This window comes from Pseudonaja textilis, chromosome 7 (genome assembly GCF_049901715.1).
Source record: "Pseudonaja textilis isolate UNSWEBS1 chromosome 7, rPseTex1.2, whole genome shotgun sequence".
Taxonomy (NCBI): Eukaryota; Metazoa; Chordata; class Lepidosauria; order Squamata; family Elapidae; genus Pseudonaja; species Pseudonaja textilis.
This window is the reverse complement of record NC_141996.1, coordinates 2,880,214-2,897,678: the sequence shown is the minus strand read 5'-3', so window position 1 is coordinate 2,897,678 and position 17,465 is coordinate 2,880,214. Positions and strand designations below refer to the sequence as shown.

Sequence of the window (17,465 nt, the reverse complement as noted above, 5' to 3'; positions counted from 1 at the left end):
AAGACCTGGTGCCTTTTTTTTTTAGTGGCAAAAAAAAATATAAGACAGGGTCTTATTTTGGGGGAAACACGGTACTTATCCAGCATCAACACATTTCTTATCACCCCATCCATGATGGCTCACTGCTTTTAAGAACATCCAACTGAATAGTTCAACGGATCCAAGATCAGGAATAAAGATAAATGACCTTTTTTTTTCGCAAAAGGGCATCTCATGACCCCGGGAGATTGAAACCATCATAAACATGAGTGCCAAGCACCTCAATTTTGATCATGCGACCACGGGGATGCTGCAATGGTCATAAGTGTGTAAAACGGTTATAAGTCACATTTTGCACAGCCGTTGTAACTAGGGACAGTCACTAAAACATCCAAAGTTGAGGATTACCTGCAATTAATTACAACCCTTTGTGAATAGCAGAAAGCTACCCTGTTTCCCCCAAAATATGACCTGCCCTGAAAATAAGACCTACATTGATTTTTACATGTGTGCCCAATATAAGCTCTACCCCCCCCCAAAAAATAAGCCCTAATTAAGATCCCACCCACTCCAGAGTAGACAGGTAAAAATTAAGTTAGGGTGGGGATGAGGGGTGTGTGGAGCTGCCCTACTACTTACCTTTGGACAGGTATAGCCAGGTCTCGCGCACCCCAACACCTGCCTTGCCAGCCCATTTCTTCTGCAGCCAGCAAGGCTGGCAGAGCTTTCCTGAAGGCCTCTGGAGCTGAGAACAAAGTTCTGGATCGATCCAGAGCTCAATTATCAGCCTCAGAGGCCTTCAGGAAAGCCTTGCTGGCCATAGAAGGAGAAGTTCCTGAAGGTCTTGACAGCAAAAAGGAGGTGGATAATGCAAGTGAGGTTAGTCAGTGGATGACATCCCCCCAAAATAAGACCTGGTGCCTTTTTTGGTGGCAAAAAAATATAATACAGGGTCTTATTTTCGGGGAAACACAGTTATAGCAGCCAAGAATTGGAGTGGCCTCAATTCTTCTGCTTTGCCAGATTAACTGAGCCAAATAACACACACACACACACACACACACACACACACACCTTCCACTCGCATCAGCCTTGGGAATAGCCTGACCAAATATTTCAGCCCCTTGGAAGTCAAAACACATATTTGACCACTATGGTGTCACGGTTATTCTCTCCCTCCCCTTGCCTCAGACCATTGAGGAATAGAATCAGAGATGTGTCTTGTTGGATAACAACTCCAAGAATAAAGAGATAACAAAGGCTAACGCTGCCGTATATTCAAAACATCTCGGAAATAGCTAAGAGATTATTATAGCCACGTTGCAAACAAACCGATTCAAACCCTCCAAAACACCCTAAGTCAACCAAAAGGCCCATTAAGTCCCAGCAGAAAACTCAGGAGTCATCTACAACACGCAGTGTAAGGACGGTGCATCCACAAACCCCAACTAGAAGTTATGTTAAAAACGTGGCCTTAATTCTTGATAAAAACTCACTATAGCTTCAACTGGGAAATGGCGAGGATCCTAGATCAAGCCAGGTTCAAAAATGCTAGAAAATTCCTGGAAACTTCGGCCCTCAAATAAAGCAGCCATCAACAGACACGTAGAGGTAAACAACATTGACATACCATTCAAAAGACACCTTTGAAAAGCGAAAAGAGGAGAAGATCTCCTAGCCAGCAATGAACATACAGATAAGCAGGATTAATAGTAGGCCAACAACCAAGCAGTAAACAACATCCCAATCATGGCAATGCAAGCTCAGACAAACAATCCAACATTGAACAACCTAATCAAGGAATGACCAAGAACACTTCTACCAACATTGACAGAGGAAAACTTTCTTTTCTTTTCTTTTTCTTTCTTTCTTTCTTTCTTTCTTTCTTTCTTTCTTTCTTTCTTTCTTTCTTTCTTTTTCTTCATTCTTTCCCTCCTTCTTTCTTTCCTTTCTCTTTTCTCTTTTCTCTTTCTTTCTTTCTTTCTTCCTTCCTTCCTTCCTTCCTTCCTTCCTTCCTTCCTTCCTTCCTTCCTTCCTTCTTTCCCTCCTTCCTTCCTTCCTTCCTTCCTTCCTTTTTCTTTTTCCCTTCCTTTTTCCCTTCCTTCCCTGCCTCCTCCCTTCCTTTCTTTTTCTCTTTTTCCCTTCCTTCCTTCTTTCCTTCCTTCCCTCCTTCCTTCCTTTCTTTCCTCCCTCCCTCCCTTTCTTTCTTTTCTTTCTTTCCTTCTTTCTTCCTTTTTCTCTTTTTCCTTCCTTCCTTCTTCCCTCCGTCTTCCTTCCTTCCTTCCTTCTCTACTTTACTCGAGTTGTAGCCATTCTAAATAGACAAAAGACAGGAAGCTTGTAATTAAAGGTGAAAGGGTACTAGGCTAAACATGGTATCCTTTGGATAGGAGGCTTAATGTTAAATCATGTGAACTACAGGAAGTCCTCAACTTAAAACAGTTCACTTAGTGACTGTTGCAAGTTACAATGGTGCTGGAAAAAGTGACTTCTGACCGTTTTTCACACTTACGACTGTTGCAACATCCCCACAGTCATGAGAGGCCAGGCGAGGAGATGCGTGCCTCGATGTGAGTGATATTGAGTTGGCCACACCCAACCAATAACATGACCACCAAGCCACGCCCACCACCTAAGCCACACCCACAGAACTGGTTGTTAAAATTTTTGAATCCCACCCCGGTCACATGATCAAAATTTGACTGCTTGGCAACTGACTCATATTTACGACGGCCACAGTGTTCCACAGGGTTACACGATCCCCTTTTGCAACCTTCTGACAAGCAAAGTCAATGGGGAAAGCCAGATTCACTTAACAACCATGTTACTAATTTAACGGAGGAGATCCACTTAACAACCGTGGCAAGAAAAGGTCATAAAGCGGGGGGGGAAACTCACTTAAGGTCAGCTGTCACCTTATACTTCATTGTTATGCGGTGATCGACCGCCATGATCCAACCTGATACTTAACATTGGTCTTGTTTAGCAACAGAAATTTTGGGCTCAATGATCGTCGTAAGTCAAGGGCCACCTGTATTAGGTAAGGAGCCGTCAATATTCACAGTCAGTGATGTTTGCAAATAGGACGGTCATTCTCAAAGGCGTCTCAAGCTATGAGTTTAACCACAGTGTTTTGGCCTGTCGGCAGCCGAATCGGAGGAGGAGGAAGAGGAAGAGGAGGCATCGTGGGAATCAAGGTCAGCATCCAAGCAACCCGAGAGCTCCAAGGGGGACGATGGGATGGAGCTGGCAGAGATAGAGATGGAGGCGGAGCCTGAGCTGTCCATCAGCCCTGAGATGGAGAGTCAACAGCCCCCAAGTCTGGAGGTGGCTGATGAAGAAGAGGGGGAACAGCCGGGTCCAGTGCCTGATGCACAGAAGGCAGAGGAGAGGAGAGCAGTGGAAATCTATGGGCCGGTCCTCGGGATGGGAGCTCCAAGGGGAATGGAACTGGCACAGAGAGAGGGGCGGAGCCTGGGCTGTCCGTCAGCCCTTGGAGAGTCAACAGCCGTCAGGTCTGGAGGTGGCTGATGAGGAAGAGGAGGAACAGCTGGGCCTAGTGCCAGTGGCTGCGCAGAAGGCAGAGGAGAGGAGAGCAGTGGAAATCTATGGGTTGGTCCTTGGGGCGGGAACTCTGAGAGAGAATGGAACTGGCAGAGATAGAGAGAGGGAGGGAGAGAGAGGGAGAGGGGGAGAGAGGGAGGGAGGGAGGGAGAGAGAGGTGGAGCCTGAGCCGTCCATCAGCCCTCAGATGGAGAGTCAACAGCCCCCAGGTCTGGAGGTGGCTGATGAGGAAGAGGAGGAACAGCTGGGCCCAGTGCCCGATGCATAGATGCACAGAAGGCGGAGGAGAGGAGAGCAGTGGAAATCTATGGGCCGGTCCTCGGGACGGGAGCTCAAGGGAGGTTGAACTGGGAGAGAGAGAGAGTCAGAGCCTGGGCTGTCCACCAGCCCTCAGATGGAGAGTCAACAGCCCCAGGTCTGGAGGTGGCTGATGAAGAAGAGGGGACAGCGGATCAGTGCCTGATGCACAGAAGGCAGAGGAGAGGAGAGCAGTGGAAATCTATGGGCCGGTCCTCGGGCAGGGAGCTCCAAGGGAGAATTGAACTAGGAGAGAGAGAGAGAGAGACAGAGCCTGGGCTGTCCATCAGCCCTCAGATGGAGAGTCAACAGCCCCCAGGTCTGGAGGTGGCTGATGAAGAAGAGGGGGAACAGCCGGATCCAGTGCCTGATGCACAGAAGGCAGAGGAGAGGAGAGCAGTGGAAATCTATGGGCCGGTCCTTGGGACGGAAGAGCCATCACTCTTCCCACCCTAGTTCTGGGGATAAAAGGAGCGGGTGGAAACGAATTGGTGTGGCAAACAACTATTCATGTCCCTTCCAGACAGACTTATTAGCTTGTCGTGAGAGAGAGAAAATTTTTGTTGGGGCTGCCGGGCGCTCCTAATTAAAGGAATGTTTTGAGTTCACTTCAGAGGGTTCGTCATGTCTGGAGAGCTGGGTCCAAACACCCAACTGCTTAAAACAGCGAATCACTTTTTTAAAAAATGGATTGACCGGCTGGTCAAATGAATTATTCCCAGAGAGTTATGTCAACCTGATACTTTGATATACATGCACCTCCTTAATACCTTACTATAAAGATGCACAGGGACATATCTGAGGAATAAATCAGCAAAGGTGTTCTGCAAACAATCCGGTTCTGAGTTTCCGTGCCAGGTCGTGCCTATCACCTTTACAACAGAGTAAAGTTCAACGGGAAATAACAGATAATCAGAGTTGGAAGAGGACCTTGTACGTCATCTAGTCCAACCCCCTGCCCAAGCGAGAGACCCTACACCAATTCTGTCCAATCTCTTCTTAGAAGTCTCCAGGGATGTATCTCCCACAACTTCTGAAGGCAACTTCTGTTCCATGGGTTGATTGTTCTCACGGTCAGAAAGTTTCTCCTTATTTCCAGGTTGAATCTCTCCTTGGTCAGTTTCCATCCATGATTCCTTGTCTGGCCTTCAGGGGCTTTGGAAAATCGCTTGACCCCTTGATGACCCTTGGCATAGATAAATTTGATATATGAGGCAGATCACTGGGAGCCCTTCTTCTCCAACCCTGGTGCCCTCCAGATATTGGGGTTCCAACACACTAGAGACCCCAACTATCGATTCATCTGCGGGATACCAGATTGGGATGGTGATTGAAAAATAGCCCACCAGCATTTTCTGATGAGGGGAATTTGAATAGCATACAGAAGTCCTCGAGTCAACAACAACCACAATTGTTGCAACGATTCCCAGTCGTTAAGCGAGTCGCACCCAGCTTCATAACCTTTTCCCCATGGTTGTTAAACAAAGCCCTCAACAGCCAAAGCGGTGAAAGAGGAAGTAAACAAGAACTAAAACAAATCACGCTAGTTGTTACGTGACTCCTACGGTCCTTAAGTGAATCCAGCTTCTTCCCCGTTGACTTTGGTTGGTCTGAATCCAACTGGAGAGGTCGCAAAAACTCAATCGTGTGACCCTGCAGCCGTCATAAATGCGTGCTGATTGACAAGTGTCTGAATTTTTAATCGTGTGACCGGCCATAAGCCCCTTTTATTTTCCAGTGCCGTTGTAAGTTTGAATGTTGTTGAACGAGTGGTTGTAAGTCAAGGCCTATCTATAATATTTTCCTACTGAAGAATTCTGGAGGTTGGACTAGATGACCTACAAGGTCCCTTCCAACTTCTGGTCATCTGTTCTCTGTTATCTGAGTTGAAGTCCCCACGGGTAAGAATTCAAATTTGGGAAGTTATGTTAAGGGACGGGGCGAACTTGCAGATTTCCCCCATCTGCAAATGTGATTTTTTTTAAAAAATCGATCACTAAAGTCCAGCTTTTCTCCTGAGATGGGTGTTGTGTAAGGAAGTGCGATTGCCGATCATTTTTTTACGAGGAAGGTGCGCCCCGGGGCCTCTCACACCTGTGTGCAGAAGGAGGAACCATATCACACAAACCAGTAGAAACTCTGAGAGATGCACAGGTATTCTTTTTATGATCTCACGAAGAGGGAAGAAAATGCCAAAGTGACAATAACTTTGTTGGTTTTTGTTTTACTTAGAACAACTTTATTGTCACTGGAAATGTACACAAATCGGCATACCTTAAAATGAAATGTCACTGCACACAGTTTTCACTCACCACCTCCAATGTACACTACAAGAATAAAAATAAATAAATGCAAAATTATGCATATACCTACATCTATCAATATATAAAAGCGAAAAAACACTCACGCATCATCACAAAAATCTCCAGAACTGTAAAACCTACAAACTTGAAATTTGGCCTGTAGGTTTCTCTTGGCTTCTAGGGGCTCACTAAGAAAGGATTTTTTGAAATGACCATCAGAGCATTCATATTCCCTGTATTATTATTATTGTTATTGTTATTATTATTATTATTATTATTATTATTATTCTCTGATGCTAAGGAGTTCTACTCTCCCTCCCCACCTGGAAAGAAATCTCTTCCAAATGCAAAACACAAGCAGAGGAGTTTCAATTTCACAGCACCAAGCAGCTTTAGTACAGAACAGTTGAGCTAAGCCACGCCCAGGCTCCTTGCTGTCTCCTCCTTGCTCACATAGCAAATACTGCTTCAGTTTCCAAACGGCCCTCAACTCTCTCGCACACTGACAGGACGCTAGCCAGGTGAATACCAATGGAAGCTGGGAGGCAGAGGCAGAATTTTATTCCCCTTATTTTCCTCCACCAAAACTTGCCCGATCACATAGTTTCGTAGCCTGCTCGTATATTGTATGACACAGAGAAACAGCACGGTCTTGTTCAGATGTATGCATGATTTCTTGATTTGAGTGTGTCCTTGTTCCTCCTGGCATGTCTAGTTTAATGAAAAAAAAGGATTAGGGGTGACATGATAGCCGTCTTCCAGTATTTGAGGGGCTGCCCCAAAGAAGAGAGAGGGGTCAAGCTATTCTCCAAAGCACCACAAGGCCGGACAAGAAACAACGGATGGAAACTCATCAGGGAGAGAAGCAACCTGGAATTAAGGAGGAATCCCCTAACAGTGAGGAGAATTAACGAGTGGAACCGCTTGCCACCAGAAGTTGTGGGTGTTTCATCATTAGAGGTTTTTAAAGAAGAGACTGGACAGATGTGGCCATATGACATGAACTACATTTCCCAGGATACCTTAACTACACTTACCATGATGCATTTCCTTAAAGGAATAACTCCCAATTCCTAACTAACTATACCTGGCTGGACAGCACGTTCCCCTGCCTGAAATTATAAATTCCACTATTAACTAAAGAGCAAGTAACAGTATAACCAAGATAAACAGTAAAGAGTCTGGAACGGTGTAGAATTTCCCCTGCTCAAGGGGGTTGGACTATAAGACCTCCCGGGTCCCTCCGAACTCTGATATTCTGAGTGGCTTTGGCACAAACAGCACACAATTGCAGCTACCAAAAGGATGGGCTACAATTCCCACGTTCCACAAATGTTGGTTTGCAAATCCCCAAGCAATCTCATTACTGGGAAAACTCACTAAAGGTAGTCCTCGACTTATGACCACAATAGAGCTCCAAATTTCTCGTCCTGAGCAAGAGGTTGTTAAGTGGGTTTTGCCTCATTTTATGACTTTTCTTGCCATTGTTGTTACGTGCAGTTGTTAAGTTAGTAACACGGTTGTTAAGTGAATCTGGCTTCCCAGAAGTTGATCACTGCGCGTTCGCGATTACAAGGGCCCTGAAAAATGTGTTTTACAAGCCAGTCCTCGCACTTACGACCATCACAGCATTTCCCCTATGGTCACATGATCAAAATTCAGGCAACTGGCTTGTACTTATGACGATTGCACTGTCCTGGAGTCACATAATCATCATTTGCGACCTTCCCAGGCGGCTTCCGATGAGCAATTAGATTTGCTTAACGACACTCTGATTCACTTAACAACAATGGCAAAAACAAACTATTGCAAAACCAGGCCTGTCTCACTGAATGAACTACCTTGTTTTAGCTATGGAAATGGTCGTATGTCCAGGATGACTGTAAAGCCAAAATTTTATCCAACTGCATTTTTCGAAAAAATTGGAGGAATTTATTTATTTAGAAATTTTATATTGCCACCTATTCGCACCTGCCGACTCAATTTCCTTTTACCTCCATCAGGATCTGACTCCTGCCAATGGAGGCTTCTGCCCATAAAAGTATTTTATTTATTTAAAGTATGTCAATTCTGTACACCTGTTTATTACCTGACACAACCTGTTCAACTCCTTTTAAAGAGATTTTAAAAATCTGAGCTCCTCTGCTATCCAACCCATCTTATCTCTGTATAATCTCAGGCCATGAGAATTCTTCAATGCTTTCCTGCAAAAGCACTGAAGGAAAAAGGAACAATGAAACGGTAAAACGTAAGTAGGATTTACGGAGAAACAATCAAAAGCAGTGTGAGTCGTCCCGCCCTTACAACAGTTCGTTTAATGACCGTTCAATGCTACAACGGCCCTTCACAGGTACCTCGGGCAGCCTTGCAAACCTCCCCAGGACATTCCCAGCTCCAGGCCTGCCAGGGTGATGTAGTCCCAGGATATTTGGAGCATGGAGAGTTGCTAGGCCGATACCTCCCAAATGCCATCGTGTAGCAGCAATTACTTGGCAAGAAGTCAGGAACAAATATTCACACTAATCAAACAAACTAATTGTCTCCTACAAACACCTTTGTCCCTTTTCGCACCTCTTTATTCCCTATGGGTGGGACCATTCACCATCCACCATTACTCCCGAATCGACCCTTGTTCCTTAGCCGTTCCCTTCTCCTGGCAGCTCTGCGCATGCACACACTGGGAACAGGCTCCAGCTGTTCTTCTTCCCCACTGATCTCCAACTCTGAAGAGAGCTGATAATTGTCAGACGGACCTGTCTCCATCTATGCGTCTGACACAGAGCCCTTGTCTGGGCCTTCCCCAGAATCTAGGACTGGCCCTTTTTCCTCTCCAACCTCTTCACTGTCCGAGTCTGTCTTGCTGGCCTAGGCCACAACATAATTCAGGAGAAAGTCAGCTCACGAACCACCACAAATATTCTAAATATCACACTCCCACGCGCCACTGGAAAATGTCACCAGAATGCCAAGCAGCTTTCTCTTTTGCCCCGCGCCAAAACTCAACGGCTTTCTCAGAGCCTGGTGAATTATACACCCCTGGCAACATTTGCTGAGGCCGGACACTCCAAATACGAACCCTGGCCCTCCAAAAGCAGCCTCGAGAAGCGAGAAGGACATCACTCAGCTACCATCAAACAGTGGCGGATTGTTTTGCTTTGCTTTGCTTTTTTTTCCAAGTTTTTTATTTTTTATTTTTTTTACAAACACATCATTGTGTGAACAGTGTGGCACCCAAGCGTCGTACATTTTGGTACAAAATAATATTCTTCATATTTACTATATATAAGTTGACAATCTTATATAGCTTTAATAATAATAAGCATATTATTACACATATATTACACAAATAAAATAATATTCTTCATATTTACTACAAATTGACAATCTTATATAGTTTTGGTAATAACATAGACATATTTTGTTGAATTATAATCTTTTGTTATTTGATTGTTCGATATTTCAGTATGTTATTTTTATGCCAATCGCCATATTCTGAATGTAGAGAAAAGTAAAGTCCTACACTTGGGCAAGAAAAACCCAAAAGGACACATATAGCCTGGGTGAAACCAGGCTCAATAGCAGGAACTGGGAGGGGGATCTTGGAGTCTTAGTGGACAACCAGCTAAATAGGAGCCAGCCGTGTGCAGCGGCAGCCAAAAAAGCCAATGCAATCCTAACTTGTATTAACAAAGGGATACAGTCAAGACAAAGGGAAGTACTAATACCACTCTATAAAGCCTTAGTAAGACCACACCTGGAGTACTGCATCCAGTTTTGGTCACGACACAATAAAAAATGATGTTGAGACTATTAAATTAAATTAAAGATGCTGAGACAAATCAATCAATAAAATAAAATAAATAGAAAAAGTGCAGAGAAGAGCAACCAGGATGATGAGGGGACTGGAGGCTAAAATATGCAACGAACGGTTGCAGGAACTGGGCCTGGCTAGTTTAGGGAAGAGAAGGACCAGGGGAGATACGATAGCAGTCTTCCAATATTTGAGGGGCTGCCACAGGGAGGAAGGGGTCAAGCTATTGTCCAAAGCGCCCAAAAGCCAGACAAGGAATAATGGATGGAAACTGATCAAGGAGAGACTCAACCTGGAAATAAGGAGAAACTTTCTAACAGTGAGAACAATCCACCCATGAAACAGAAGTTGCCTTCAGAAATTGTGGGAGCTTCATCACTGGAGGCTTTCAAGAAGAGACTGGACAGAAATGGTGTAGGGTTTCCCACTTGGGCAGGGGGTTGGACTAGATGACCTACAAGGTCCCTTCCAACTCTGATGATCTGTTATCTGAATGTCACTCCTTTTGCTACAAACAAAACGCTAACAATCCTATGTGTTGTATTGAACAGGCTGACGTCGTTCTAATAGTAATGCACCTATTTAGGTTAAGTTATAATCTTCCGTTGTTTAATGATTCAATATTTCTGGGTGTTATTTTTATGCCGATCGCCATGTTGTTCAAAGTTTCTCAGGACGACCATCATTCAAATTCTAATTTCCCCTCTTACTACTACTACTCCTCATTGTATAAAACAGTGGTGGATTGTGAAGTCGACAACAACCCACAATCCAAAGCCACACTGGGGTCACATAGAAACAATGCCAGCCTTGTTGCCACCGAACTAACTCACAAAGCGGAGAATTCCTGTGGGAAAAGAGAAAAACGGGCATCGGGCCCGAAAGAAAATCCAGGCATTTTTGGCTGCTTCAAATTCTCCTTTCTTTATTCATCGTTCAACATTTGGAGACTTAGAAGCATTCCTTGAAAGTACAGGGGAGTCCTTACCTTACTACCGCAACGGAGCCCCAACATTTCTGTCGTTAAGCGAGACATTTTGTTCAGGGAACACAGGTGATCCCTCGGCTCGCAAACCATTTGTTTCATGGCTGTTCGAAGTTATATCAGCACTGGGAAAAGAGACTGGTAATGTTCTGACCCAAACCTGGTTCCAAGGAAACAAACCCAAAATGGAGGTAACAGCAAAACCTTTTAATGATTCTTTACGAATTCTGTTCCTTCCCGGTTAAAAGGCTGTTTCAAACTCATTGTCTCTGATAAGAACAAGCCTTGCCAAGGTGGCGCAAGGCTGCCAAGAACACCAGATAAAGTTGCCAAGAAATATTTCAAACACGAAGAGTCTCCAAACACAAACTAAGAGAGTCCGAATGTCCACAAGGCTTGAGTGTAAAAACTTCTTTGCTTCCTGCAAAGAACTCTGGTTTCTCAGCTGGCTTTTATCTCTTAAGGGAGGGGCCATTACCTTGCAGCCTTACTCCTGAGTCGCCTGTGCTGCCCTGCATGCACGTGCACTGGGCACAGGCTCCTCGGGAACCTCCTCATCGTTGCTGCCAGCCTCCACAATCTCCAAAGGCAGCACTCCACCCCCTGATGGTCCTGGCCCTATCTCTGCATCCCAGGTAGGCCCCTCATCCGAGTCCTCGCTCTCCGAAACCTCAGCCATCCGCACCTGCTGCTGGCGAACCACAACAGATGACCGTTTTTCACACTTAATGACCGTTGTGGCATTCCCCCCGTGATCACGTGATCAAAATCCAAGCGCTTGGCAAACCAGCAGGCACAGGGATTCCTCCTCGGCTTACGACCACCATGGAGCCCGAAATTCCTGTTGCTAAATGTGACATTTGCTAAAGGAGTCTTCCTCCATTTTACGATCTTTCTGGCTACAGTCGTTAAATGAAGCACTGGAGCTGTTAAGCTAGTAACCCGGTTGTTAAGCGAAACTGGCTTCCCCGTGTATTTTGCTCGTCCGAAGGTCACAAAAGAGGATCACGTGACCCCCCTGGGACTCTGCGACCATCATAAATATGAGTCCGTGGTCAAGCTTTTGAATTTTGATCAGGTGACCATGGGGATGATGCAACAGTCTTAAGTGTGAAAAACGGTCATAAATCACTTTTTCCAGTGCCGTTGTAACTTGCAACGGTGACTAAGCGAACTGTTATAAACCAACTAATTTTTACTTGGAATTATGACAGAAAGATATAATAAAGAGGAGATTTTTTTTAAATAATACATATTATCATGGCAGCAAGAATGACTTTTGCCCAAAAATGGAAAGATAAGAGAAATTCCCCAACAAAGGTGAGGTGATAAAGAAGATATTGATATGTGCTGAAACAGATAGATTGACTCTGGAATTAAAAAAAATAAGGACGAGACAGAATACCACAAAAAATGGAAAAAAAATTTTCCGTGGCTACGTTATCTGATTTTCTCAACGGCTCTTCCTTGCAAGCGCCAAGTGGATCGCTCATCTAGCTTGCCACACTGTTACCAGGTGTGCAATGCTCTTGCCTAAACGCCCAGAAGTTCAATTAAGCCTATTAAGAGTTTTCCCTTGCTGCTTGTCTTTCTGAGGTTATTGGGGGCTCTCCAAGCCCTGCAGAATCTTAGTGAGCCTCCAGCAGCCCACCCCTGGTTGGCTCCCTTAACAACCCCAATGGAAATGTGTGTCTTGATTGTGGTCGTAAGTCGAGGACTGCTGTAATTCTGCCTAGTTTACTCCTCCTTTCCTTCCCCGCTCGGCTGTCGCCTCCAGAAATTAGGGTGCGTGCGAACGATGATCCCTTTTGCTTCCTTCAGCATCTCCTCACGCGTTGCCAACAGCTGGCGAGTATCTTTGGAGAGTTAATAATTACAGCGCAAAACCCGGAAAGAGATGTTTAGAGACAGGATAGCATACACTGAAGGAATGTGAATTGTGCAATTCCCTTGAAGAGGCACCCAGAGACGTTGTCACATTTGCTGTGACCACTGATGTGCGGGGCAAGGGCAGCGTGGTCTGTTCACACACCTACCCGATCCAGTGCTTTCTGCTGCCAAAAAAGAAGCTAAACGTATTTAACTGTCTGTCTGCCTGTCTGCCTGCCTATCTATCTATCTATCTATCTATCTATCTATCTATCTATCTATCTATCTATAGTATCTATATCTATCTATCTATCTTCATCTATCTATCTATGGAATCTATATCTATCTATTTATCTATCTATCTATGGTTGGTCTATCTATCTATCTATCTATCTATCTACCTACCTACCTACCTACCTACCTATGTGTCTATCTATGTATCTATCTATCATCTATCTATAGTATCTATATCTATCTATCTATCTATCTATCTATCTATCTATCTATCTATCTATCTATCTATCTATCTATCTATCTATCTATCTATCCATCCATCTACCTACCTACCTACCTACCTACCTACCTACGGATCTATCTATCTATCTATCTATCTATCTATCTATCTATCTATCTATCTATCCATCTATCTATCTATCCATCTATCTATCCATCCATCCATCCATCCATTGATCTATCTATCTATCTATCTATCTATCTATCTATCTATCTATCTATCTATCTATCTATCTAAATTTATCTATGGCATCTATCTATCTATCTATCTATCTATCTATCATATCTATATCTATTTATCTATCTATGGTCTATCTATCTACCTACCTACCTACCTACCTACCTACCTATCTATCCATCTATCTATGTATCATCTATATATGGTATATCTATCTATCTATCATCTATCTATCTATCTATCGTATCTATATCTATTTATCTATCTATGGTCAGTCTATCTATCTATCTATCTATCTATCTATCTATCTATCTATCTATCCATCCATCCATCCATCCATCCATCCATCTATCATCTACCCATCCATTGATCTATCTACAGTATCAATTTATCTACGGTATCTATCTATCTATCTATCTATCTATCTATCTATCTATCTATCTATCTATCTATCTATCTATCTATCTACCTACAGCATCTACCTCCCTATCAATCAATCCTCCATCCTCAAAGCCAGGGAAGTACCTTGTGGGACTGCAACGCTTCCACCTGGGCTAACCTTTCTCCCTCTGCTTTCCTTCCAAGGACTCTCCCAGGGCGATGGAGAACCTCACGTTCCTGCCGTACGCCGTGATGATGAATGCCAGCGCCAACTCCTCGGAGGCCGACTGCGGTGAGGAGGAGCACCCTTACAAGTGCAAGTTCAACGAGGACTTCAAGTACATCCTCCTGCCCGTCTCCTACAGCATCGTCTTCGTGGTGGGCCTCACCCTCAACCTGCTGGCTCTCTACGTCTTCCTCTTCCGCATCAAGACCTGGAACGCCTCCACCACCTACATGTTCAACCTGGCCGTGTCCGACTTGCTTTACGTCATCTCCTTGCCCTTGCTGGTCTACTACTACGCCATGGAGGACAACTGGCCCTTCAGCGTGGGCTTATGCAAGATTACCCGCTTCCTTTTCTACACCAACCTGTACTGCAGCATCCTCTTCCTCCTCTGCATCAGCGCCCACCGTTTCATGGGCGTCTGCCTCCCTCTCCGGTCCCTGGAATGGGGCCAGGTACGCTACGCCCGTTGGGTCTCCGCTGCCGTGTGGTTGGTGGTGATCTCCTGCCAGTCGCCGGTCCTCTTCTTCGTCACCACCAGCCAGAGGTGCAACAGCATCACCTGCCATGACACGTCCGCCAAGGAGCTCTTTGACCAGTTCCTCATCTACAGTTCAGTGATGCTGGTCCTCCTCTTCTGCATCCCTTTCCTTCTCCTCATCGTCTGCTACTGCATGATGGCCCGCAAGCTTCTCCAGCCCACGCGAGGAATCTCCCGCATGTCCAGCTCCAAGAAGAAGTCCGTGAAGATGATCCTCATCGTCATGTTGGTCTTTATCATCTGCTTCCTACCCTTCCACATCACCCGGACTCTCTATTACTCCTTCCGCAGCTGGGACCTCAGCTGTCCCACGCTGGACGCCATCAACCTGGCTTACAAACTCTGCCGCCCTCTGGCCAGTACCAACAGCTGCCTGGACCCCATCCTGTACTTTTTGGCGGGGCAAAAGTTTGTCAAATTTGCTTGTCCCCAAACCGCAGCGAAAAATGGCACCCAGTCGGGGACGACCAGCGTTCCCCATTGCAACTTTCGGGGACGAGATCAACTAGCCATGAAAACCAAAACCACGGTATCGTAGCCAAGTCTCGTTTCTAACGTTGCCTGCCACCGGGAAAGCCTTCTTCTGAAATTCTGCAAAGGCGTTTTCCACCAGAGTTGGTTTCGTTTAGTTTATTGTCATTTGCACACACCGTACGATGAGATTAAACACCATCTTCAGTGTACTACGCAGTAGAAGGCAATAGAGTTACTGCCCTGGGATAGAAGCTGTTTTTCAGCCTATTTGTCCTTGGTTTTATTATCCTGTACCGTCTGCCAGATGGTAATAGTTCGAAAATAATAATAATAAGGGATGCCCAGGATGAGTTGGATCTTTGAGGATGTTTTGAACTTTCTTAAGGCAGCAGGAGAATGTTTTGAACTTTTTAAAAGCTCTTCCAAATAGGGGAGAGGGCAATTGCATTCTATGCAATTAATATTGTGTTAGTATTGCACTATATAGTAGAATGCAATAGAGTTACTGCCCTGGGATAGAAGCTGTTTTGCAACCTAATTTGTCCTTGTTTTTATTATTGTCCTGTACCATCTGCCAGGTGGTAATAGTTCAAAAAAAAGGGGGTGCCCAGGATGAGATGGATCTTTGAGGATGTTTTGAACTTTCTTAAGGCAGCGGGAGCTATAAAGCTCTTCCAAAGAGGGGAAGAGGACAACCTAGGATCCTCTGGGCAATGACATTAACCCTCTGGAGCGCTGTCCTATCTGCCACTATGCAATTGGCAAACCCTACACAGGTGTGCAGTAAGTTAAGATACTCTCTCTGGTGCAGCGGTAGAAGGTCACCAGCAGTTTTTCATTCAGTTGTTGTTTCCTGAGAAGCCTCAGGTAGTATAATCTCTGCTGGGCCCTTTTGACCAGGGCTGCAATGTGAGCACCTCCAGGTCAGGTCATGGAGGCATGAAGGGTATGGAAAAATCACTATTTAAATGTCTTTTTATTTTATTTTAGAAGCATGGAGACCAGAGCGCTCTTCATAAGCACTGGTTTATGTTTCCAAGGTGTATCTTGCACCGTGGAAAGTCGTTTGTCGATATAAAAATGTGAGGATATTATCTCATGGGGGGGAGGGAAAATTAATGTAAATCAGACATTGACTGTGTTCCGACAACATGGAAACAGGGTTAAAATGTGGCTTGGCAGGACAAGAGACCAGGGTGGGCCGACAACAACTGACAGCCAGGTATTATCGCTTCCTTGTTCCTAAATATTGTAATGTTTTCCTTTGCAATTATGGACAATTTCCCTTTATTAATGTCTCTTTGGAAGAGGTTTTGCTTTTGAGAGATGGAACAGAATAAAGATAACAATTGTACTGATCTAGTAATATATAGCAGAAATAATAGTCCTTTGTGATTCTTGATGTGGGATTTCAATCACAGAGGGCAGAGGCCTTTGAATAAAACGTGTTAGTCTGAAAAAAAAAATGCCACTGGACGCTGATTTTGGGCTAAAATAGACTAAAATGCTTGTGTTCCCACAATGTCAACATGTTGGGTGAACCAAGCCATCATGCTAAGTCATTGTGGCTGAGTTTACACAACATGTTTAACTCAGTTTAAGGAAAGACCTAGTGGAAATGTTGCTAAATTTAGCTAGAGTTAACCTTGATTGGATTTTTTGGTGGCTAAAGGTGCAGCGTTAAATTAACCAGATTACTAAACCGGGTTAATCTAGGTGTGTGACATGATAGCAATTTTCCAATATTTGAGTCTGCTACAAAGAAGAGGGAGTCAAGCTATTCTCCAAAGCCCCTGAAGAGGCAGGACAAGAAGCAACGGATGGAAACTCATCACGGAGAGAAGCAACCTGGAATTAAGGAGAAACTTATCAACAGTGAGGACAATTAACCAGTGGAACTGCTTGCCACCAGAAGTTGTGGGTGCTTCATCGCTGGACGCTTTCAAGAAGAGGCTGGGAAGTCACTTGACTGGGATGATATAGTTGAGCAGGGGGTTGGACTAGAAGACCTCCAAGTTCCCTTCCAATTCTGTTATTCTGTTACCCTGGTTCGATAACATAGTGCGCATAGTGTGAAGTTTTAGGCAATGTGATTTATTCATCGCATCGCAATATGTGATGTGAGCAACGTCACTGAGTTCTCTTGATTTTAAGAGGTTACCTGCGTTTCTAATATTGTACTGTAATTGACAAAGCATTGCATGAATAATAGCTGATATCCATTAACCTCCCAATTTTTATGGACCTCCATTCAGCAGATTTTGGATGCAATAAAGAAAATTCACTTGGACAACATTTGTATATTTTCTCTAGAATTTGAATATAAATTAGAAAAAAATCTCTA

The 17,465-nt window shown here is 44.5% G+C and overlaps 1 protein-coding gene across 4 annotated transcripts in view; it reads left to right on the top strand.

Annotated features, from left to right (window-relative positions):
• The window catches only part of P2RY2 (purinergic receptor P2Y2), a 65,399-nt gene that overhangs the window by 29,372 nt on the left and 18,562 nt on the right, over nt 1-17,465 (top strand). For 2 of the 4 annotated variants that reach the window (XM_087936900.1, XM_087936901.1), the window contains exon 3: nt 14,085-17,414. The exons of the other annotated variants lie outside the window; for them this stretch is intronic. In XM_087936900.1, coding sequence (XP_087793026.1) covers nt 14,100-15,185 — 1,086 coding nt within the window. In that variant the 5' untranslated portion in view covers nt 14,085-14,099 and the 3' untranslated portion in view covers nt 15,186-17,414. Of the gene's footprint in view, nt 1-14,084; nt 17,415-17,465 lie in introns of those variants that run through there. 4 annotated transcript variants of the gene reach the window in all.